Raw genomic sequence first — 26,820 nt, forward strand, 5'->3', positions numbered from 1 at the left:
TCGGCCTTTATGAACGCGCCGCCACTGATACCTACTTAGGTATCTGTGTTATATGACCCCGAAGCACCATGAATTGCTATAATTAGTTGGGTTTCCTATTATTCTTATATTAGGGAGATATCGTAACAAACCAGACATGGTGCAATATAAAAGTTAATCATTAGACTGTATACTCGTATAATACTTATCTTCAAACTTTTAAATTTTAACAGATGTAGCATAATTTTCCAATAATTAAAATGGAGGCTCGAACAATAGCGTCGAGTAATGACGTTAGTTTATTAGTAAGCAAGTCGCGATACGCATGTACAATGAATAAAGCATGTTGAGTACGGCAGCTAGGCGGAAATTTGCGTCCGCACAGTTGCGCAGGCGCTGAGCAGTGCTGCCTCTGCGGCTCGCCAAATCACTCTGTGTTCGACCGCGAAACTGCGCGCGCGCCTCAATACCTTAAAATAATACGGCCTTATCACTAGTGCTTTTACAAGATTGATAAGATTGTTACATCATTGTGTGATAAGAAACATTCAAGTCCGATACGGCTCGCGGGCGGACAGTACATGGAAATGCTTAGGCTGATGTGTAATTAAGTTTGAAGACAACATACTACATTGTTGGTAGCACCAGCGTTATTGTACTAGAAATTGTCGAATGTCGCGGCATGCACTATGGGGACGACGAAAAGGCTGAAGATTACTGTCGTGGGCGACGGTATGGTCGGCAAAACCTGCTTGCTGTATGTCTATACAAAAAATGAGTTCCCAGAAGAATATGTGCCTACAGTGTAAGTACTTTTTTTAAATTCTTCAATGATAGCCTTTCTCCAGCAGTGAGGAGCGATTCCAGGTCAGCAGTTGGGTAAGTGAGCTAGCGGCGACGAGAGGTCGAGCCGGCAAATTAGCAAGTTGTCACGGTGTTACAGTAGCCGCTACTTGTAACTGTCCACTTTAACTATCCCTACGCAGGTAAAGTTAGCATAACAAAATGTAGATTAGCTACTATATTATGTTTTAACGTTAGCCGCTATTTAATGTGCATATTTGTAAATAAGATCGTAAGATGTAGGTATAAGTAATTTACTTGTACCTACATACCTGACTCAATATTACTTGCGTACATTTGTATAGGTAGGTATTAATCAAATATTTTCACGTAGACAACACTAGCAAAAAAATCATGATAATAGTATTGTTGCTATTAGTAATTCGGCTGACAGTAACAGTTGTTAACAAGGCGGACGAAAGTTGTAACAAGTATTTACCTAATAAAGCATAAACTATAAATTAGGGAATTTGTGTGTTCTGGATTTACCTACCCAGGACAGCAGAGCAGTATAGACTTAACGTGCGTCGGTATAATTATATATTTGTGTAGAACAGTCATTATTAAAGTTTTCCTGTATACGTTAATTTCCTGATTGGATTCTGTTTACAAGTATTTTCTTTGTTCATTGATACTAACCGAATAAAACGTTTGAATAACTAACACGGATACGGTTTTTACCTGACAAATCTCTATCAAAGTCTCTCAAATGTAGTTACTATCACATGCGTCATCGACACAAATCCATTGACTAATACTGATTCACTAAAATCGCATTAGTTGTTTACTTGTTTTGAAACTATTTACTAGGGAACACACAAACATGGCCCACATAGATTGCATATAGGCGGCGAAAACATAACCGTCCACGTAGTCGGCTAAAAACTGCCTAAAATTACAAGTCGTAAGGCTCCTGGTTCACGGCCGTCAGTCTCACCCCTGGATCCTATGCTTCAGAATAAGTTTTCCGCAGCTCTGCGGTCATTGGTCACGAGCAAACCAATACTGTGATCTAGTTAACTATTCGTAACTATACTTAATGGGAGGTCATAATTATACTGGTTCGATAGCCGCCAACTGTCCGTGATGGCTATTTAGCGGAAGCAGTTATAAAGTTGACCCAAAAATTTTTTATTAAGCTATGAGCTTCATCACATATGTTCCTTGAGTAATTCTAAGCATTTCAAGCCTGGGAGGCAATAAGAAATGTGTGTCTACTCGGATTTGTAATGGATTCAAACTTTCAATCCCTTTTTAACCCTGTTAGGGGATGAATTTTACAAAACGCTGAAATTACTTTTCCTGTCTTTTAATAATATCCCCAAATACAAAGATTCAAGTCCCGCGTTCGAAAAATTTTTTGATATCCATACAAACTTTCAACCCCTTTTTCACCACCTTAGGGGATGAATTTTCAAAAACGCTGAAATTAGTTTTCTTTTATTTTAATAATATATCGTTTTACGAAGTTTCAAATTCCTAGCTTAAAATAAAACTTGAACCCCATACAAACTTTCATCCCCTTTTTAACCCTCTTAGGGGTTGAATTTCTCAAAATTGCTTCTCATCTCTTGTACACTTTATAAATGTAGTCTAGTGTGCAAATTTCAACTTTCTATCTTTTGTAGTTTCGGCTCCGGGTAGCAAAAATCTCCAACCAAATTTTTCACCTTTTTACGTTTTTCTTGTAAAATTACTATGAAACTGAAAAAAACAAATATCAGCAATGAATTCTACGTCTTTGGTTTATACGAAAATGATACCAAACTTGCCCTAGTATCCACCAAGATCAGAATAGATTTTTTTTAAAGATGACCGGTGGCGGCCCTCTTTGTACCCCACCCTCCCCCCCCACTCTAGGCTAGAAATACTTAGAATTACTCAAATATCAGATGTGATGAAGCTCATAGCTTAATAAAAAATTTTTGGGTCATGTATGGCAGCGTTACATAACTGACTCCAGTATATTATAACACCCCGTTACCGAAACAAATAAAGTACCAAATACGTACCCGAATTTGTTTGAAATCATTCATTTTGAGTCATCTTCTAATATACACTTACTAACTATTGAATTAATATTGATAAAATGAATCACATATAATCGGATGGTATCAGTGACGTCAGCTTTATACTTATACATATGTAGGTACTCAATTCGTTTCTTGTAAAGATAAACAGTTTCCTTAGTATTGAAAAATCTATATTACCTACTGTGTGTAATTTATACGGATATTTGAGATACAATTTACAATGTACTTAAAGGACTTCCTATGTCTTGCATATCTAATATGAAACGGTATTTAGACAAATATAATTCCTACCTATTTATTAGTAATTTGGGATTGTGAGCGTAGTATTTTGTGATTATAATCAGTTATAATTAATCAATCGCATTACAAATAAAATAGTGCGCTTCAAAAACCTGAAATTATATACATTATATTAATACATGTACTTATGTTAAACTATAATTTAAATCTTATTTCTTAAATATGAATTACATTAAGTATAAATAATTGGCCAATGTCAATTGTAGATTAAATCTTATTTTCTAAAATTGGTTACCACTTCTTCTTCCTTGCGTTATCCCGGAATTTTGCCACGGCTCATGCAGGCTCCCATGCAGGCTCATGAGAGCCTGCTGGGGTCCGCTTGACAACTAATCCCATGATATGACTTAGGCACTAGTTTTTACGAAAGCGTCTGCCTTCTGACCTTCCAACTCAGAGGGGAAACTAGGCTAGGCTATTATTGTGATTAGCCCGGTTTTCTCACGATGTTTTCTAAAATTATTACCTATCATCATAATAATCATTTAAATTAGTAGCCTACCTATATTGCTGAACAATTGACAAAACACAGCTTAAAACGTCTCACGAAAACACGCACACATATTATCGTATATTTAGTTATGTATTTTTTATTCTATTTTATGTGTTATTATATTTTATTTTTATATGCCATGCTGCCTTAGATTATAGACACGGCGTCTCCGTGCTCCGAGTCTCCGTTGGTTATATTCTCGAAGCATGCTGCTATTTTAAAAAAACAAATTCAGATTTAAAATGAATAAAGGTAATATGTATAGAATATTAGTAATTCAAGCCATTCTATATGAGAAATTAAATTATGTATTCGTTAGTGCTTAGGGTATATCGTCAATAACTGGCCACCTTTTACTAAAAATGAATTATATTGTCCTGTACCTAACTAAACAGAATTCATTTTTAGTATTATAGGTACCTAAGGTTTGAATAACAGGCCGCCCTTCATAACTAGCCACTTTATACTAAAATGAATTCTGTTTACAGATTTTTTATAAGTGGCCAGTTATTAAAAAACAGTGGACAGTAATTGACGAATTACTTACCCTATTAGGCCCTTTTAGCAAGTCTCATTATCTATCTACATTACAACATTTAATTACCCATCAAATATTGTTTTGTTTGCCTACTTAATTACTACTTTACCCTCGTTTATGGTTAAAATAAACAACACGCACGCACAAAGAATATTTTATCAAAGAATATCAATTATTTTGCACGTTGCCTACTCTTTTTTACCCGACTACACAGACAAGCTATGATTTTACCAGTATGTATTTATTAGATTTTTTATTAAATCTCAATCATTTTTATTTTAAGTTTAAGCATAGCTCGCAGCTAAACAGGGAGCTCAGATTTTTTTAATGAATCAAAGGCTGCATTGTTATAAAACATACCGCTGGCCACTCGGCTCATTTTGGTTACAAGTTACAACTCTAGGAGTCTTCGAAGCGTAGTTTCATAGCATCTGCTTTAGACGAATATACCTGATTAACAATGGCATTAGTGATGCGCTCCATAAGCAATTAGAATACCAACACACACATCGCGAAGACAATTTAGGCTGCACTATTTATAAAGTCAAATGCGCGATCACGTCGTCGTATTGTTGTATTGTGGCCGGTGGCCGCTTCCTCCTTTAGAAACAGGACACTTGTACACCTACACCAACTTCCTTGCAATTCATTCTTGGTTAAAGTGTCCCACGCGTTTTCACCGCATTTGCACGATAGTTTAATTCGTAGTCTAGACAAATGCCAGCTCTAAACATATTTGATGTTATCAAGGCATATTACTTACCATATATATCTATCAAAGGCCAAATTCCAAAATAAAGTACCTTACCTTCAGTTTTATATTAGCGGGTTTCATTTTGAAATCAAATCATATACTTACCTAACACCTGTATGAGACTGGCGATCGCATGAAACGTTGAATCTCTTGTGTGCGAAATTACACAGCGTTAGTGAGTTACTTTCGACTTGCTATTAGTTTGGTTCCCAGCCTCCCCTAGAACTAGTTGTAAGTAATTGGTCACAAACAAAGAAAACATCGTTCGGACTGTTACCTACCTCAAAATAGTTGAGCTGGGCGCAACAAAGGGTCCAATGGTTAACATGTGTGTGGTAGTATTTTCCGGCAAAATACATTCACTATACATAGTTAATTTATAAATATAAAAAAAACATGTTTATGATATCGCAGGTTTGACAACTACGTGGACCGCAAAGTGGTGGATGGCGAGGAGGTGGAAATGGCGCTGTGGGACACGGCTGGCCAGGAGGACTACGAGAGGCTGAGGCCTTTGTCTTACAGCAACGTAAGTTACTCACAATTACTAACTATTTAGCTGCATTCACATTTGACACTCTACTGGTTCAAATACTTGTCAACACTCAGATACTTTACAGAGTCCGAACCTTCTAAAGCCTGACCAGGAATATATGATCACGCGCCATATTGCGGATTTTCATTGGAACCATTTTTTTTTCATAATATAATGAACTGTTACCCTATACATGAGAATAACAGCGCCCTCTTGACAATGATCATATATTACTGGTCTGGCTTTTACATATACATAGTATACTAAAACATTTTTCTTATGCACTTTTATATGCACCGTGAGGAAATCTGCACCCAGAAGAAATTGAAATGTGTAGTGTATATGTATAGATATGTGAAATCCCCAACCCCCTTTGGGCGAGTTGGGGGGGCAATAGCCTAATCCCTCTCTTGCATGAGAGGAAGCCTGTGTCCAGAAATAGGACTTTGGGACGTATATACAGGGTGATTCATGAGACGTGAGCAGGACTAATCCTGCACACTCAGTAACTGACAATTGACCGATCACCGTCGTATTTAGGTGAAATAACCACAATTTTTCCTATTTTTTAACTTTTTGGTGAGGGCAAATTTAATTTTCTACAATCATGGTTACCCTGCAAGACCCAATTAATAACCATAAAACCTCTTTAACCGTAATGACAGCATTTGATTACGAAGAAATAAACTGTCAAACTTGAGTGAGATACGAGTTTTCAAAAGTAACCAGACCGTGATGACAGTGATGACAATCAATTTGACACAGAATATCAGTAGTTTAGTATTCTAATTGTAGGGTGACCATGCGTGTCGTAAATAAATTTATTAATTTTTTTTTCAACACGAGTAGAAAATTAACGTTAATCTCACTAATACTGATACGAAACAGTTGCTTATAATTTACAAAAGGCGCAGTCTTAGTCCTGCTCACGTCTCCTGAATCACCCTGTATACTGAAGCACCGGCTGGAGTACTTTCAGGGAGGTGCATTTGGATCGACACTTTAAACTTTCTAATGTAAATATACCAACTTATACTGTAGGTATAAGCCCACAAGCGTCAGTTTCCATTATTTAATTCTGAATAACTTTGTCATGCTTCATGCTGATCGTGCTTGTGTAAGTTTGTAATGTAGGATGTGGAATTGAAAAAAAATAGGCACCTACTTTTAAAACATAATCTATTTTGTAATGTTTCTGGTCGGACAGACTGTGAGCGGGCGGATACTCAATTAAATTTGCCCCATATATTTCTAGCGATAGTGAATGCTAAGCGAATGCACTTTACCTCTAAATTAAATTTAGATTGTAAACATTTTCTCGTTCTTGTTGGGAAAGATGATCAAATTCATAAAATGCATACTTTCTCAATGCTTTTCAACTAGACATACTTACATTATATGTGCCAATATAAATACACTACCTAAGTACGAGGGCTGATTGAAAAGTTCGCGGCCTGACCATTAAAAAAAAAACTTTTTAATTTTTTTCTGCCGCCATTTTGAACTGTCATTATTCAGTTGTCATCCCGCGAAATTTCAATTGTAAGACATTGTAAAAATAAATTATACGTCTGATTAAAAAATAAGAGTCAACAGATTTTTCATAATGGACAATTTGGAGCAACGTGCTGTAATTAAATATCTTCATAAAAAAGGATTGACTCCAAAACAAATTTTTGAAGATATGCAGTGTACATTGGGGCAATCCTGTCCATCATATACGACAGTAAAAAAGTGGGCAGCTGAATTCAAGCGGGGACGAGTCAATATCGCAGATGACCCTCGCCCCGGGAGACCAACCACTGCGACCAATCCACATAATGTGGCAATTATATGCGAGATGATAATGCAAGACCGACGATTAAAAGTAAGGGAAATAGCTGACATCGTAGGCATCTCTTATGAAAGAACCCAAAACATTATAGTCAAGGAATTGGGTTTTTCAGAGGTGTCGGCGAGATGGGTTCCGAAGCTCCTTTCAGTGGAACAAAAAATCACTCGTCTAACAATTTCACGCGACTGTCTCGACTTGTTCGAAGCTGACCCTCAAGACTTTTTGGACAGATATGTTACTATGGATGAGACATGGGTCCATCACTACACGCCCGAGACTAAACAGCAATCAAAGCAGTGGGTTCGTGCTGGATCTCCGCCACCCAAAAAGGCAAAGGCCATTTTGTCGGCGAATAAAGTCATGGCATCAGTCTTCTGGGACGCAAAGGGAGTAATAATGGTTGACTATCTCCAGAAAGGTACCACTATAAACTCGGACTACTATTGCGACCTTTTACGCCGATTACGAGAAGATCTGAAAGTAAAAAGACCTGGATTGTTGACAAAAAAAGTTCTCTTTCACCAGGACAATGCACGTGTGCACACGTCAATAAAATCGATAGCAGAAATTCACAACTTTGGGTTTGAATTATTGCCCCACCCGCCCTATTCGCCTGATTTGGCACCATCGGACTTCCATCTATTTCCAAATTTAAAAAAAACACATGGGCGGTAAAAAAAATTTTACCAACGACGAGGTCCAAGCAGAAGTGGACACCTATTTTGAAGGCCTGGAGGAAAGTTTCTTCAAAAGTGGTATAATGGCTTTGGAATCCAGATGGAACAAGTGCAAAGAGCTCGACGGGGACTACGTAGAGAAATAAAAATATTAAATAAAATCTTTGGATTTGATTTCATACTTAGGCCGTGAACTTTCCAATCACCCCTCGTACATGCATTTAAGGGATTAATTGAATTCATATCAGGTGGATCAACTTATGATTTTTGATATGTATGGTAGTGTATGTTGGAGAGTTCTAAAAGCTTGTATAGCCGCTCAGCGAATTTTCTGTTATGATTGCTCCGGCAGTGGGGAGACACTCCTCCTGTCGGGTGTTCGGGTGTCTCGGCTCCGTTCGGCTCAGCATTGCTCCGACCAATTATTAGGGTGAAAGGGACAGTATGATTCGTCCCTGAATCGCTGTCAAACTTCGGTTTTGTAGGAAGTGTCCTTTCTGTACGGTAGTACTATTATTTATTCTGTGGTGTGCCCATGCAAAACCCATGTCAGGCCTATGGAACTCGCCGCGTGAGCTCGGATTTATACCTACGAATCTGCTCCCGTTCACGGTAGAAAAGCGAGCCAGTTGGTTGCCACACGCGCTCACGTACGAACGTCACCGCGCGCCGCACTGTCATTTTTTACGATAGTTACAAGCTACGTAGTTGGTACCTACCTACTATTGAATTTTTTTAATTGAACATGTAATGTTTATTATGTATGACAAATGTATAGTTTTAGATATCTATCAATTTGAATTAGGTAGTAAATTTTAATTTATTTTGGTAAATGTTTATTTTAACGACAGTAAGTTAACCGGAAAGTGCCTACTCATTCATGGGGTTTCTATTATTTTTCTTTATTGTGTAATATCAATCTCCATCTGGTTTTAAATTACACGACGCTTTAAAACTAATTCTTGCAGGGATTATTGCGCGGTTTATAAAACGGCGTAAACACTGCGGTTACTGCAGGGACATATGACCTTTTAAAATGACTATTTCGCGAACACTAACGCATAATCGGAATATTGGGTATACTTTAAGATTTAGCTTTCCTTTTATTTCACTCCGCTGTTTAAGTATAGGTATTTATTTATCATTTCTAAGCGTCAGCAACCCTAGCGTTGTGCCGGTGCGCGCGGTGCGGGGAGCGGCGCGCTGAAAGGTCACTCCATTGTATTTTTGTGTCGGTATCAAAACGGTAGGTATTTGCTTTTTCTTTTATAGATAAGTATCTGTTCGTAAGAACTATTATATAATCTGTGCCCATGTTACCTTAGCGACTGCGTGAACTCCATCGCATTCCCTCTCTATCGCACCAGTACATCAGTGCGAGCGAGATCGACTGCGATCGAGGTTACGCAGTCGTAAACGTCAAGTCTCAACTCGTGGTACGGCTATAGTGAGTAAATAATGTAGCACAGCGAATGAATTATAGTATCTACTCCGTTCAAATTAGGTACCCAACAAACATGCTTATGAAGCAATTATTACTTTTATTTCTCTTTATAGGTTATTGAAAAGTGCTTTCGGTATTCGGACGACTGTAACGGGCAGAGGGAGATAACAAACCTCTGTACTTATAAGGTTGCCGTTTTTGTAACATTTGCAATGATTTATTGAATACAATACAAAAGTTCCATTTTTGCCATTCCAACAAAATATAATTCCTTGGCCTTTCCTCTTGAAGCCATAACTATATATATATTTGTATAGTGACGTGTGTTAGTTTATATATGATAATGTTCTTCCAGACGCATTGTTTCCTGGTGTGCTACTCCGTCAGCAGCCGCTCGTCCTACGAGAACGTGATCCACAAGTGGTATCCGGAGCTCAAGCACTTCAGCGAGGCCGTGCCTATAGTTTTAGTAGGTAAGGCTACAGAATAGACCACAGAATAGATACCTAATAGTACTACATATGTACATATTTCTCAACGACGAAGAGAACCGACGGAAATCGTGAGCCGAGTGAAATATATATCTCGGTGTGGGTTAAAAACAAAAACTTGCATTTTTATTACTCGGGATATTTACGATTATACTTAGATCGAATGTATGTTTACAACCGAAGATATAGCAGAAGTGCCTAATATTTAGATGACGCTATAAAATGATAGGTATGTACATAAAGTTATGCTCGTAAAATAGAAGTTTTAGTAGAAGAGCCGGCCGCAAATTTTCTAACCGACTTGATACCACGATGAAATACACAATGGGAAACCATAAAAGTGATGCTAAGTCCGAATTCGATAGTCTGCCACGGCGGAACTTGCCGAAAGTACGAAAAAGAAGGCCACTTCCGGTGCGAAAAAAGGGGGCTGATTTAACCCATCTGATACCAAAATAATAATTATGGCAGCAGTTAGAAATTTACATGTAGATACATAAAAGCGAAGTCTGCCAGTATTTTTTTAGCCGGAAGTGCTTGGCAGACGCTCTCAAAGGTGGCCAACGGGACCCCTAATTTAACCCATCTGATACCACCATGAAACCAATTCCAGTCGGTAGGTATGAACCCTCATGTCAGGAATATATAAGTCTGCCAAGGCTATTCCTGCCGAAACACCTTGGCAGACGAGATTATGTAAGCAAGGTCGGCATCGGTTACCCTACACTAACCCATCTGATACCACCATGAAACCAATTCCAGTCGGTGGGTATGAACCCCCATTTTAGAAATATATAAGTCTGCCAAGGTTTTTCCTGCCGAAACACCTTGGCAGACGAGATTATAAGCAAGATGACCATCGGTTACCGTACACTAACCCATCTGATACCGCCATGAAACCAATTCTAGTCGGTAGGTATGAACCCTCATTTCAGGAATTTATAAGTCTGCCAAGGCCTTTCCTGCCGAAACACCTTGACAGACGAGATTATGTAAGCAGCATCCGCATCCGAGGGATCCGTATTTTGGAATTATACAGATTACACACATTATTAATAGCTGTAGGCTTATTTATTACTTTATGCTTATACATATTTGTATATTATTATGTTATTAATAAAATATATTTATAATTTATTAAACCTAAACTTAATACATTGGGAATTCATTACCCGCTTACGGCAGTAGTAGGGATTAGTGGGTGAGTTCTGGCTCACTGAACCAGGCCAACAGTCCCTCCCCCTTTTTTCCCATGTTGAGGCCCTGCAACCTTGCCTTGAACCCAAACTAATGTCATTGTAGCTCGAATCTAACCTAATCTATTTTTATCGCTTTTAAAATATTTCAATTATCTACTTTTGCAAAGTTAAATGTTGTAATCTCTATTTCGCAAAATGGAATTTTAATGTGACTTTAATGTATGTGCAGTCTACTTAGTAATTGGGTTTAAAGATATAAAAACACACATTTTATTTCCTATCCTAAGTATCCTATCCTAAGTTTATTCAAATAATATTCTGAACATATATAGTAACATCATTACTTATTCTGTGTACAGTGGAGAAAACGAATGAAATCATGCAATTTGATTTTGCTATTTTTAAATAAAGAGTAACCAAACAGTATTTTCCACAGTTGTTGGTAATGATACCATCTCTTACAATTTCTCTTCATGAACATTTTATGATACCTAACCTTCCAGTTTTCGCCCGAATTAATCAAAAAATTCACCAACACCATTTACACCAACCAAATAGAAAACGGGTCCGTGTCCGAATTCGCGATCTCGAGTCCGGGTCCGCGTCCGGGTCCAGGTTCAGGTAGAAGTCGAATTCAAAATCTTGCTTGTTTTGCCAGTGGGGTAACTTGCTTAACAATCAATTAGAAAAAGACAAGTCGTCGAGGAGTTCCGTTCTGATCACAATCAGCAATACCACTTCATCAAATGCCACTGTTCTTAATGTAAATCCTTGTTTGCCTGATGAAAATACAAAAGTCACTATACAATGCCATTCAGATTTGTAGAGTTCCCTCGATTCCTTATGTATCCCATCATTAGAACTTGAGCTTGACGAAAATGTGACTTAAAAACCTAACGTGCTTAACAAACATAACGAAGAGGACAAATCCCCAAACATGAGCTATGCGTCGTTGAAGAGTTCCATTCTGATCATCATCAGCAGTTTCACTTCATCAAATGTCACAATTTTGAATGTAAAAGCTTGGTTTGTTTATAAAAACACCAGTATCACTATATGTTAGGGTGGTCCAAAAAACATTTTTTTTTTCCTAAGGGGCCCTTATTTAGTTACACTTATTATGCTGATAAAATACACCAAGTTTCGTAATTTATCTCAACTACAAAGGGGTGCTTCACCACGTTGAAATTTTGTATTTTGTTTGAAACCAAAAAAATAGAGTATTTATTATTCAGAATTTTATTTAAATATCTGGTTTCACACTATTTGCACATGTGATGTATAAGTTTTGAAGTAGAAAAACATTTTCTTTCAAAATAATATCTTTTAAATCACACTTTCAAATAATGTGAAAACTACTACTTACATAAAAATCTAAAAAATTGTAACTTAATTTTTTTGGATTTCATACAATTTGAAAATTTCTGAGTGTTTGAGCGCCCCTTATAGTTAAGATAAGATTACAAACTTGGTGTATTTTGTCAACATAATAAATGTAACAAAATAAGGGGGTGCCGCTTCTTTTAGCTAGAGTTTGAATTTTTTCCATACAAACGTAAACCACCCTACTACTATATGCAGCACAACGTCCTGAGTGGCGCAGGCTGGTGCATGACAAAGTGCGCGATTTCGAGAAGCAACGTAAAGTTGACCTCGACACTAAACGCGATGATCTGAAAGCGCGCCAGCCTGCTTCCATTCACTACCACTATGTGGCTGGTGGGTGCGTATCGATGGCTATAAACATTTTTATTATAATATCAGTTGCAATAACGCTTATTTAGTATAATTATTAAATGATATAACAACACTTAATATGTTTTCATATGACATAAATTATCATTTTATATAAAGATTAATTGATCTAATAACATTTAGCATAACATTCTTCAAGTATAATGCATATTTTCTATACTGAATATTTTATGATATAAAGTTATTTCATCTAAAGTAGAATTGTTGATATAATGTATTAGATATATAATTCCACATTTACTATTACACACTACAAAAAACGACTATTTTTACATATAACGAACTGCTATTTATAACTAGGTAGGTAAGGTTAAGAACTACGACCCTTACACAAAACCAACCGCTACCAGAATACTAGGTTAGGTTAGGTTAAGAACTGCGACCCCTACACAAAACCAACCGCTACCAGAATACTAGGTTAGGTTAGGTTAAGAACTGCGACCCCTACACAAAACCAACCGCTACCAGAATACTAGGTTAGGTTAGGTTAAGAACTGCGACCCCTACATAAAACCAACCGCTACCAGAAAAGTAGGTTAGGTTAGGTTAGAATTGCGTCCATTACACAAAATAAACCACTACCTAATCTGCGTTAAACATTTACATATTTCGTCATAAAAATACCTTTACTATAATATTATACCGAATAATGCTTATATAATAATACTTGTATAATAAATGAGCATTATATCACATGATCGTTATAATAAATGAGTGTTATATCAAAAGATAATTATACAAAATGATATGAAAGATTTTAATAATATGCCAAATGTATATTATACAAAATGAGTTATTATATTTTCTGAAATTATATTAAATGTTGTTATATCTACAGAAAATATATTAATTATTTTTATATCGATCATTACACACCCGTGGCTGGTATTCTCACGTGCCCTCAATGTGTGCGGAGGTTCACCTCCAAGATCGGCTATGTCAGCCATATTCGGACGCACGAGCGCCGAGCTAACTAGGAGTCGAAGTGGTCGCCATGGTCGAAATCGGCCGGAAGGATCATCATCATCATTTCATTCACCTACAAGATTTGAAGAGTGCCCTCGATTCCTCATAAATCTCACCATCAGAACTGGGTTTTGACAAAGCCGGAACCAATCTGTATTGTATATACTTACAAGTTACAACTCAACTAAAAAAAGAATTTTCAAAATCGATCCCGAAATGACGGAGATATCAAACATTAAAGAAAACCGAATTAATACCTCCTTTTTAGGGTTTCGTAGTCAAATGGCAAAAAACAGAACTCTTATAGATTCGTCATGTCTGTCTGTCTGCCTGTGTGTCTGTCCGTCCGTATGTCACAGCCACTTTTTTCCGAAACTATAAGAACTGTTTAAACTTGGTAAGTAGATGTATTCTGTGAACCGCATTAAGATTTTAACACAAAAATAGAAAAAAATACAATAAATATTGGGGGTCTCCCATACTTAGAACTGAAACTTAAAATTTCTTTTTCATTAAACCCATACGTGTGGGGTATCTATGGATAGGTCTTCAAAACAAAAATGATATTGAGGTTTGTAATATAATTTTTTTCTAAACTGAATAGTTTGCGCGAGAGACACTTCTAAAGTGGTAAATTGTGTGCACCCCCCATACATCTACTTACCAAGTTTAAACAGTTCTTATAGTTTCGGAAAAAAGTGGCTGTGACATACGGACGGACAGACAGACATGACGAATCTATAAGAGTTCCGTTTTTTGCCATTTGACTACGAAACCCTAAAAAGGAGGTATTAATTCGGTTTTCTTTAATGTTTGATATCTCCGTCATTTCGGGATCGATTTTGAAAATTCTTTTTTTAGTTGAGTTGTAACTTGTAAGTATATACAATACAGATTGGTTCCGGCTTTGTCAAAACCCAGTTCTGATGGTGAGATTTATGAGGAATCGAGGGCACTCTTCAAATCTTGTAGGTGAATGAAATGATGATGATGATCCTTCCGGCCGATTTCGACCATGGCGACCACTTCGACTCCTAGTTAGCTCGGCGCTCGTGCGCCCGAATATGGCTGACATAGCCGATCTTGGAGGTGAACCTCCGCGCACATTGAGGGCACGTGAGAATACCAGCCACATAGTGGTAGTGAATGGAAGCAGGCTGGCGCGCTTTCAGATCATCGCGTTTAGTGTCGAGGTCAACTTTACGTTGCTTCTCGAAATCGCGCACTTTGTCATGCACCAGCCTGCGCCACTCAGGACGTTGTGCTGCATATAGTAGTAGGGTGGTTCACGTTTGTATGGAAAAAATTCAAACTCTAGCTAAAAGAAGCGGCACCCCCTTATTTTGTTACATTTATTATGTTGACAAAATACACCAAGTTTGTAAACTACAAGGGGGTGCTCAAACACTTAGAAATTTTCAAATTGTATGAAATCCAAAAAAATTAAGTTACTATTTTTTAGATTTTTATGTAAGTAGTAGTTTTCACATTATTTGAAAGTGTGATTTAAAAGATATTATTTTGAAAGAAAATATTTTTCTACTTCAAAACTTATACATCACATGTGCAAATAGTGTGAAACCAGATATTTAAATAAAATTCTGAATAATAAATACTCTATTTTTTTGGTTTCAAACAAAATACAAAATTTCAACGTGGTGAAGCACCCCTTTGTAGTTGAGATAAATTACGAAACTTGGTGTATTTTATCAGCATAATAAGTGTAACTAAATAAGGGCCCCTTAGGAAAACAAAAATGTTTTTTGGACCACCCTAACATATAGTGATACTGGTGTTTTTATAAACAAACCAAGCTTTTACATTCAAAATTGTGACATTTGATGAAGTGAAACTGCTGATGATGATCAGAATGGAACTCTTCAACGACGCATAGCTCATGTTTGGGTATTTGTCCTCTTCGTTATGTTTGTTAAGCACGTTAGGTTTTTAAGTCACATTTTCGTCAAGCTCAAGTTCTAATGATGGGATACATAAGGAATCGAGGGAACTCTACAAATCTGAATGGCATTGTATAGTGACTTTTGTATTTTCATCAGGCAAACAAGGATTTACATTAAGAACAGTGGCATTTGATGAAGTGGTATTGCTGATTGTGATCAGAACGGAACTCCTCGACGACTTGTCTTTTTCTAATTGATTGTTAAGCAAGTTACCCCACTGGCAAAACAAGCAAGATTTTGAATTCGACTTCTACCTGAACCTGGACCCGGACGCGGACCCGGACTCGAGATCGCGAATTCGGACACGGACCCGTTTTCTATTTGGTTGGTGTAAATGGTGTTGGTGAATTTTTTGATTAATTCGGGCGAAAACTGGAAGGTTAGGTATCATAAAATGTTCATGAAGAGAAATTGTAAGAGATGGTATCATTACCAACAACTGTGGAAAATACTGTTTGGTTACTCTTTATTTAAAAATAGCAAAATCAAATTGCATGATTTCATTCGTTTTCTCCACTGTACACAGAATAAGTAATGATGTTACTATATATGTTCAGAATATTATTTGAATAAACTTAGGATAGGATACTTAGGATAGGAAATAAAATGTGTGTTTTTATATCTTTAAACCCAATTACTAAGTAGACTGCACATACATTAAAGTCACATTAAAATTCCATTTTGCGAAATAGAGATTACAACATTTAACTTTGCAAAAGTAGATAATTGAAGTATTTTAAAAGCGATAAAAATAGATTAGGTTAGATTCGAGCTACAATGACATTAGTTTGGGTTCAAGGCAAGGTTGCAGGGCCTCAACATGGGAAAAAAGGGGGAGGGACTGTTGGCCTGGTTCAGTGAGCCAGAACTCACCCACTAATCCCTACTACTGCCGTAAGCAGGTAATTAATTCCCAATGTATTAAGTTTAGGTTTAATAAATTATAAATATATTTTATTAATAACATAATAATATACAAATATGTATAAGCATAAAGTAATAAATAAGCCTACAGCTATTAATAATGTCCGTAATCTGTATAATTCCAAAATACGGATCCCTCGGATGCGGATGCTGCTTACATAATCTCGTCTGTCAAGGTGTTTCGGCAGGAAAGGCCTTGGCAGACTTATAAATTCCTGAAATGAGGGTTCATACCTACCGACTAGAATTGGTTTCATGGCGGTATCAGATGGGTTAGTGTACGGTAACCGATGGTCATCTTGCTTATAATCTCGTCTGCCAAGGTGTTTAGGCAGGAAAAACCTTGGCAGACTTATATATTTCTAAAATGGGGGTTCATACCCACCGACTGGAATTGGTTTCATGGTGGTATCAGATGGGTTAGTGTAGGGTAACCGATGCCGACCTTGCTTACATAATCTCGTCTGCCATGGTGTTACGGCAGGAAAAGCCTTGGCAGACTTATATATTCCTGAAATGAGGGTTCATACCTACCGACTGGAATTGGTTTCATGGCGGTATCAGATGGGTTAGTGTACGGTAACCGATGGTCATCTTGCTTATAATCTCGTCTGCCAAGGTGTTTCGGCAGGAAAAACCTTGGCAGACTTATATATTCCTAAAATGGGGGTTCGTACCTACTGACTGGAATTGGTTTCATGGTGGTATCAAATGGGTTAGTGTAGGGTAACCGATGCCGACCTTGCTTACATAATCTCGTCTGCCAAGGTGTTTCGGCAGGAATAGCCTTGGCAGACTTATATATTCCTGACATGAGGGTTCCTACCTACCGACTGGAATTGGTTTCATGGTGGTATCAGATGGGTTAAATTAGGGGTCCCGTTGGCCACCTTTGAGAGCGTCTGCCAAGCACTTCCGGCTAAAAAAATACTGGCAGACTTCGCTTTTATGTGTCTACATGTAAATTTCTAACTGCTGCCATAATTATTATTTCGGTATCAGATGGGTTAAATCAGCCCCCTTTTTTCGCACCGGAAGTGGCCTTCTTTTTCGTACTTTCGGCAAGTTCCGCCGTGGCAGACTATCGAATTCGGACTTAGCATCACTTTTATGGTTTCCCATTGTGTATTTCATCGTGGTATCAAGTCGGTTAGAAAATTTGCGGCCGGCTCTTCTACTATTTTTGCTGTGTTTGATAAACATGGGAAAATATAATGCCTCATTGTATATTTTGTCGAAATTACCACATCACTATGACAAGTACTTACCTACTATGTCCAAAAGTAAGGCACAGCGGTCAAATAAATGTCATTCGAGCTGGTTGGACACAATCGAACTGTTTGAATATCTATTACCTATCTATCTGAGATATAATAACAGTTTATTTTTAAATAACTTGCAGCAAATGGCATGAACGTCGTAAATTATCCTAATGAAAATAACTAATGAGAGTAATGAGGAAGAAAGTCCTTATTGTATGATTGCATTTATACAAATTTGTTTGTATATAAAGGTCGTTTCTTGTGATTCTTTGAAAAATATCGTAATATAAAGTAATTAAACGTTTTATTGTGTTAGGCAATTCTGATATGCCATTATAAATCATGTAAACAAGTAAAACCAATCACGCAAAGTGAAGAATATTCCCTCGGAGGACGTGCGTGAATATTGACGTCATAGGTCACAACAATGCGAATCACCACACTTACTGTTGTCCGAAAGATTCCATGTGCAAAGGGAATGGAATAAGGAAATATAATTACTTATGTGTTCATTGTAACATTCAAAGGGGATACTGACATACTAAGAAATAGGACATTTGTTGGTATTATTCTTCCTGATTCTGACCGAAATTACGGGACAAATAGGTAGTCCCATTAACCAGTAGCTGTGCTTACTACGATTATTTCTAGTTTGAAGGGCATTAGCTTGTGAAAACGGATTTTATTATGGATTACATTACGGCTCCCATACATTATTTACTTATTTTGAGACTTTTCTCGAGGGACTGCATCGATACGAATCCCGTGTTTTTTATTTTCCGTGTTCTCGCTCCCGGGCATGCACTTCTATCTCGCTTACGCTCAGTAAGAGTAAGAGAAGAACACGAACTTACTAGGTCTTAAGCTTTCTACGTCCCACATTTCATCAAAATTAAAACGGTAACAAACGGTCTTATGCTTGTTTCTTTTCACTTTTATATATTTTTTTATGAATTAATAGAAAAGTCACAACAAGTAGCAGGCAGCTAGAATTCTCTATGACCTATGATCCTTATGTAGTGACATTCAGTTAACAATGTTATATTTACTTAATTCTAAATCCTCTTTTCAGCTACCAAAATCGACCTTCGAGGGACAGACAAGGCTGTCATTACTACTCAAGAAGGGAAAAAATTAAAGAAAAAAATTAGGTAAATGAATGTAGAAACCTACATTGTTATTTGTTTGATATGTAATCGTGCTATTATTTTAACAATAGTGAGTGAACAGTGATAAGTCGTATCGTGCGCTCGCGCCGGCAGCAAGCTATCATCCTTATCGTACACGATAACCCGCCTACCACTGATATGTCGGCTACGTGCTTTTTATTTATATAATAAAATGTATCTTTTTACATCCATCCTAATATCCGTAAAAGTTGACAGATAATTAATGTAAATATTTATTGGTCAAGCAAATCTTGTCAGTAGAAAAAGGCGCGATATTCAAATTTTCTATGGGACGATATCCTTTCGCACCTGCATTTTTCACATTTGCCGCCTTTTTCTACTGACAAGATCTGCTTGACCCAGTATAGTATCCTTAGTTCTCATTTATGTTAACTTATTTTGGTTAACGTATAATTCATCTTTGCTCGTTCTGCTAATAAATAAGGAAAACTTAGGGAAGGTGGTTATTGGGTAAGGATCACGAGGGTCCGTCGTGTACCTAGTGTGGACGATAGCAATGTGTACGGTAGGTACGGGGAACTCTGGCCGGCGCTCGACGCTGCGGGATAACATCGTGACTATAGTCATGCTTGTTATGAAAAAAAAGCTGCACTTTAGGAGGAAAACAAGCCGCTTTGCACGATGATAGTAGAGGCCCATTTAAACATTTTTTTTCGAAGAACCCGTCATTTCATCCTTTAGGAGCCGAGGTGGAGCGAGGTCCCTTAAAAACAGAAAAAAAAATCTAAAAGTGTCACGGATCATCCGATTTCGCTAAATTTGGTATCGATTGTAAGAAAATGACTTGCTTCATCGTAAAAAAAATTAAAACCAATTATGTCAATACAAAAATAATGTAAAAAAAAATTAAAACCTATTTATTCCTTTTACACTTTATTTTTGCAAATAGTGTGTTCCATATAGGAAAAAGTCTACAAAAAAGCACTAAATGATAAAATTAAACATATATATTATCGTATACTGAAAACCACATCAAAATCGGCTAAGCAGTTTAAGAGATCCATGTTTCAGAACTTGGCCTAGTTTTGTTTATTTATTTTATAGACCAAGAAGCACGTAAATCATAGTAAATTTTAAGTATCTTGTGGGTATTTACTTTATCTATTTTAAAAATATGTGTATATATTCACAAAAAAACCGGCCAAGTGCGAGTCGGACGAAAGGTTCCGTACCATTACGCAAAAAACGGCAAAAAAATTGCGTTTGTTGTATGGGAGCCCCACTTAAATATTTATTTTATTCTTTTTTTAGTATTTATTATTATAGCGGCAACAGAAATACATCATCTGTGAAAATTTCAACTGCCTAGCTATCACGGTTCGTGAAATACAGCCTGGTGTTTACCAGTTCTGTTCGTTTGGATAGACGGACGTACAGACGGACAGCGGAGTTTTAGTAATAGGTCCCGGTTTTACCCTTTGGCTACGGAATCCTGAAAAGGTCTATTCGCCGTCATTCGTACTTGGCTCACATGGTACGCTGCATGCAAGGTATGTCTGTGAAGTGCAGCTTGAGTTGAGGGAAGGTTAGTTACAAGTTTGTTCTTTACTGTAAAAAACCGTTCAGTGCTCTGCATGTACGTCATACAATTTAATGAAATGGTTTGTAGGGGAACAAAAAAGCTTATAAAGGCAGGTACTTCAGGATGCTACTGGACGCTGGACATCCGACAGGCGTGTTGGAGTATCAGGGCCTAAATATACAACTGCTTCCGTGAGCGCGAAAACACAGCCTCATTTGGGATGCGACGTGTGTAAGCACACTTGCCCTTGTGTGAGGACACCTCAGGCCACAGGGCGCGTCGGAGCAGCCGCCGAAAACACAGCAAAACTTAAACGAGCGAAATATTCAAATTTGGAGCCTGCCTACGAATTTGTACATACGAGTAGGTACCAGTAGCCGCAGAGACAAGCGGTTCTTAGTGTGCTGAGGCAAAAAAACTATCAATAAGTTAGGATAATGATGCCTACGTGAAAAAAGGGGTGACCCCAGGGTCGGCGCATCTTTAGTCACACAGCGAAGCAACGCGAGCAGTGTTATAGGCAGGCAGAGTTCATCGGAACCATCTACCGCAAAGATACTGCAAGTTACCGGCCCTAATTCTGCATCCAAAAAGGAGTCAAACAGGATGATCGACCCACTATCTCCAAAGCTGTTTACCTCTTGCCTGCAAGAAATCGTCCAGAAACTGATGGCTAAATGGTAAATAATGGGCATTGACGTCGGCGAAATAAGGTTGACATTGACAAACCTGCGTTTTTCCGACGACATAGTCTTCTTTTCCCCCACTGCACCTCATTTAGAGAAAATGTTAGAAGGCCTTAGACCAGCCAAGTCTTGAAGTCGGATTCGAAATGAACAGGATAAAAACCCAGTTAATGGTCAATGGCGTGAAACGTTGGGTCACGGTAGATGGGCAGGATATACAATTTCGTTGACGAATACACCTGCTTGGGCGAGATAACATCCTTCGATAATAAGCAGTCCAAGGAAATCGATCGATGCATCGAAAAAGCCTGGAAGAGTTTTTGGTCCAGGAAGGGCCATCTTCCACTGGCATCAAAACTCAAACACATCAACATGTGTATCCTTGCTTATCCTAACAACCTATAGTGCATAAACTTGGTCATTAACAGAAGCAAAAGTCTCGACTAAGGAATATGACAGTACTATCGCCTAGTAAATAAAACTTAGCCAAATTCTAAAACTTGAATCTCATAAACGGCTTAACCGATTTTGATGCGGTTTTCAATATACGATAAGAAATATATTTGATTTTATCATTTAGTGCTTTTTTGTAGACTTTTTTCTATATGGAACACACTATTTGCAAAAATAAAGTGTAAAATGAAAAAATAGGTTTTCAATTTTTTTTACATTATCTTTGTACTGACATATTTTATTTTAATTTTTTTTTACGATAAAGCAAGTCATTTTCTTACAATCGACACCAAATTTAGCGAATGCGGATGATCCGTGACACTTTTAGATTTTTTTTTTCTGTTTTTAAGGGACCTCGCTCCACCTCGGCTCCTAAAGGACGAAATGACGGGTTCTTCGAAAAAAAATGTTTAAATGGGCCTCTACTATCATCGTGCAAAGCGGCTTGCTTTCCTCCCAAAGTGCAGCTTTCGGGCAAAAAAGCTTCATAACCAGTAAGACTACTACGCCTTTTTGTGTCATCGGCGGTTAATAACACGTCATCATGCCGGACGGTGATTCAACGTCTCAGGTGCGAAATGAATGTGTTCTCCCCCCTCCCCTCCCCGGCCCTTATAAACGTTAGTGTTTTTGTTTGTTTCACGTTAGATAGTTTACCTCAAAGCTAATACTTGTGTGTCTGTCTGTCAGTCTATCTGTCACAGCCTATTTGCTCCGAAACTATTGGACCAATTAAGTTGAGGTACATCATATGTAAGTATGTGACCTAAAGTCGGATATTTAGCGTAAATAAAGGAATTTTAAACGTAGCGACCACTTCTGAGGGGTAAATAAGAAAAAAAACGGACAAGTGCGAGTCGGACTCGCCCACCGAGGGTTCCGTACTTTTTAGTATTTATTGTTATAGCGGCAACATAAATGGTTCATGAGATACAGCCTGGTGACAGACAGATAGACGGACCCCTTTACGGAACCCTAAAAATGCAAACTACATACATCGTGTTAAATATCAAATGAAAGGGCTCATTGTGAGAATCCCAAATTTTAATTTTAAAATAGGGAAAAAGTTCCTCTCTTAACTACTTAAACTACTAGGATAAAATTAGTTTTTTACCTATAGCTATAGTTCGTTTTTTTTTGCATTAGAAAGAACTTGCAAGAAAGTAAGCGATCTTGACATGTCTTTTAATTGAAAAACGCTTTTTAAAATTCAAAAACTATTACTTATGAAAGCAGAAGGATATAAATGATCGTATTAGATTCATAATTGTTACATATTTGCCGTAACTTACTTTTAAAATGTGTTTTTCAATTAAAAGACATATCAAGATTGTTTACCTAATTTCTAATGCTAAAAAAAACGAACTATAGCTCTTACAGGAAAACGTAGGCTATCAAAACTTCTAAAGTTTTGATGAGAACACGATACGGCAGTCCACATGACATGAACGTACCTACCTACCGTATCAGACGTCAGTACTTACGTATACTATTCATAAATTCATAATATCATAATTCTTCCTGTGGTTTTTGCCATAAAGGTAGGCACAGTCAAGTAAAAATATGGGTGCAATTATAGTTCGTTTTTTCAGCATTAGAAAGAACTCCACAGACGCAAGCGTGCAGTTTTTATCACGCTCTTTAATTGTTAATAATTATTGAATTAATAATACTAATGTAGCATGGTCAATACATATAATTTACTTCAAATTATTACCGCTAAAAGTGCCGGATTTTGGAACCACAAGCTTACTTCTGCAAAGTTCTTTCTAATGCTAAAAAATACGGACTATAACATATACAAAAAAATATATCTCATAACTAGAGATGCAACGGATAGTTGTTTGGCCGGATACCGGATATCCGGTCTAGACACTGGCCGAATATCCGGTATCCGGCCGGCGGAACTATACCTACATTTCGGTTTTTCAGGTGCGCATTCTGTAGGTTTGACCTGTTTCCTAGTAAACGTTCGCGCGGACTCATTTCTAGGTTCGAAATGAGTGCGCGTGCAAGTCAGTGGAATGATTAAATTGTTTTAAAATAATAAACAAGTACGATTATGACCGTGCCTGTTCCTTAAATCAATTTGTTTACTCCGAAATCAGGCAATGTTACTATCCGGTATCCGGCCGGATAGAAGGTCACTATCCGGTATCCGGCCGGATAGTAATATAATGTCCGGATAGGCCGGATACCGGATAGTAACCGGATATCCGGTGCATCTCTACTCATAACTCTAATATGTGAGCGAATTAACAACTAGTTATGGGATACATTTTTGAGTTGGTTGTATGCACCCATTATATTCTTACACTTGACTGTACAGCAGGTTAGGTAGTATCCAAAATTAACATAAAGACGGAGTTAAAAGTCCATGCATGTTTTGTTTATTTGTTTTAGGGCTGCCCAACTAGTGGAGTGTTCGGCATTGGAGCGCCTCAACATGGATCTCGTGTTCGAGGAGGCGGTGCGCGCGGCGCTGCGCAAGAAGCCCGTGCGGGCGCGAGCCTGCAACTACCTCTGACCGCCCGCCAGCCCTGAAGCCCAGCATTCACTCGCAATCCAGTACCTAGGATTAGTCGCTGGCGACAAATCCGGATTATCTCTGAGCGACAAATCCTTCACTCACCGAAATTGTAACATCAAACCACGAGTCGAGGGACGAGAGACAATACCAACTCACGCATAAATGCGCGCGTGGAATTAGTCGCCCAATTTTTCAGTATTACAAAGGCTCAATTTTACACTATTAGTATTCATGGCAATTATAGTATTTGTACGTCAAGGGCTCGATAAACCACAAAAACGAGTATGTATGCAGTCTATGTGCAACGACGGATTGAAAACTGTGGCACGTGAGAGGTAAAAGTAAATAGGATTAGTAAATTCCATGCTGGGCTCTTATTTACACTTTTTAAAATTTGTGTGCATGACTTTGACTACAGCTTAATAGACACAAGGTGTCATGAGAAGCGTCGTACTGTATATCGTTGGCCTCGACGCACAACGCGCCATATCTTCGTTTTGAAACTATTGACAATTTGACATACTTAACTATTATGTATATAATATACTTATTAAACCTCTGGACGGTCATACAAATACATATTATAGACTGGCTGTGGCTGACCTGGTGTCAGAAGCAGAAGGAGCCAAAAACCTCGACGTAGGTACGTTTCTTCTGGCCGCTATCATACAAGATGCTCCGCTGACATCAACTGTTCGCCAATCTATTAAGTAGGCATATAATAATTATGTATTTCCAGGCGTGGCTCACTCCGCGATTTCGTCGCTTTGCTACAGGTAGCTAAAAGTACATCCGTTCGACCCCAATTTTGGGGTTTGCCATAAGCCGCCCGTGGCGCTGTCGCCACCTAGCGGCGATATCTGTGCTGATCGTGACAGACGCGTTTTGTTAGAGAGTGAGTCTTCTGTACCTAGTACTATTATTTATTCTGTGGTATTACTCGAAAATTAATATCTATTTGATTTTGGCATGTTAAGAGTTATGTCGAGGTGTTTTAACCAAAGTATTGAAATAATTGCGAGTATTAAGTTATCACAATATAGTCTTATGTTTTAAGATACGCTGCTAGTATCTGAACATTTTGTATTAACTATGAGCATTTGTATTATTATTAATTAAATAAGTTTCACCATGTAAAGTAATACTGCCTTATAAGTAAATAGATTTTACGCAATATACATGCATTTTTATTACATATCGCTTGGTGTGTTCTAACCATAAAAACACTATTGACCAATTAGTGAGAGAGATAAAGCAAGCTGCAAGGTTCGTCTGCAAGTCGAAAATCCAACGACAAGCTTGATAAAAAAAAAGCGCCACCGCCATCGTGTGAATAAATCATAAGCCTCCTCCACTCGTGCGCGAATCGCGGGCGAAGCCGCGAACGCGAGTGTGGCGTCGATTTTCGCAGACAGCGAAATCGACTCCACACTCGCGTTCGCGGCTTCGCCCGCGATTCACGCGCATAGTCTGGAGGGGGCTATAGGAATATAAATATACTTGGTCAAGCAGATCTAGTCAGTAGAAAAAGGCGGCAAATTTGAAAAATGTAGGCGCGAAGGGTTATCGTCCTATAGATAATTTGAATTTCGCGCCTTTTTCTCCTGACAAGATTTGCTTGACCGTCTGTACTCTATACGGTCTATCCTCGTGCCGCCCAAGAAAAAAAAACGCAAGATCAGCTAAACGCCCAGTGTGCAATATATGAGCCATAATATTTTGAAGTCGTAACTGCCCATGCATTTCAAACATTTTTTTTTTACAAAAAACTCGAGCAGGATTTTTTATATTTTTTTCTGGGTATATGTGAATAAAAATGAATACAGTAAACTAAATTCCACCTTCATATCTTTTGTTCATTTAAATGCACATTGGGTGTTTGATTGATGTTATAAATAATATAATATATATTTTTAGATCAACTTTAACACATTCAACACCAAGAACCCGACTGTCGGGTACACTGTTCGTAGCGACTACGCGCTACATACGGCGAAACCGTGGCTACGCGCTACGAGTAACCCGTAGCACTTAGTGGTAATGAATGTGTTAAGGCACGCAATTGCGATAACGTAGCCACTGACTATTATTATTCTGCCTAAATAGATACATAATAAGCAACGTAAGTCAAAAATAATTAGAAAAAAAAGTTTTTTTATTGAGCTACTTTTTATGTATGTTAACATTCATATTTTTGACACTGAAATGCTTTATAACAAGGTCTGAAAAATAGTTAATAAACTTCCTTAACATAAAAATTAATATCCTTCTTAATTATATATAAGTTATTGTATGTTTGCTGTGTTTCAGTCACTTTCTTCGAAACTTTATTTTTCACTAAGACTGTAAATATTTGGTTCATCACCAGAAAGTTGGTATTCAGGATCACAAATCTTATTATGTGATGGCAAAAAGTCTTATAGCTCGTGTTCAACAAGTAAATCATCATGC

General features: G+C 37.7%; 1 protein-coding gene across 1 annotated transcript; it reads left to right on the plus strand.

The window, feature by feature from the left end:
• Nucleotides 1-329: 329 nt before the first annotated feature.
• On the plus strand, nt 330-25,520 carry LOC134679188 (ras-like GTP-binding protein RhoL). Its single transcript, XM_063538064.1, has 5 exons — nt 330-784; nt 5,355-5,469; nt 9,786-9,903; nt 19,061-19,139; nt 24,243-25,520. Exons 1-5 carry the CDS (start codon nt 669-671, stop codon nt 24,364-24,366), a joined length of 552 nt encoding a protein of 183 aa, XP_063394134.1. The 5' UTR covers nt 330-668; the 3' UTR covers nt 24,367-25,520.
• The last annotated feature ends 1,300 nt before the right edge of the window (nt 25,521-26,820 follow it).

Source organism: Cydia fagiglandana, chromosome Z, assembly GCF_963556715.1.
Source record: "Cydia fagiglandana chromosome Z, ilCydFagi1.1, whole genome shotgun sequence".
Taxonomy (NCBI): domain Eukaryota; kingdom Metazoa; phylum Arthropoda; class Insecta; order Lepidoptera; family Tortricidae; genus Cydia; species Cydia fagiglandana.

Excerpts from the sequence above, each read along its gene's own strand:
- LOC134679188 (XM_063538064.1), top strand. The coding sequence starts at position 669 with ATGGGGACGACGAAAAGGCTGAAGATTACTGTCGTGGGCGACGGTATG. Across the intron at positions 9,904-19,060 it reads CGTGCCTATAGTTTTAGTAG|CTACCAAAATCGACCTTCGA; the intron begins GTAAGGCTACAG and ends TCCTCTTTTCAG. Across the intron at positions 19,140-24,242 it reads AAATTAAAGAAAAAAATTAG|GGCTGCCCAACTAGTGGAGT; the intron begins GTAAATGAATGT and ends TATTTGTTTTAG.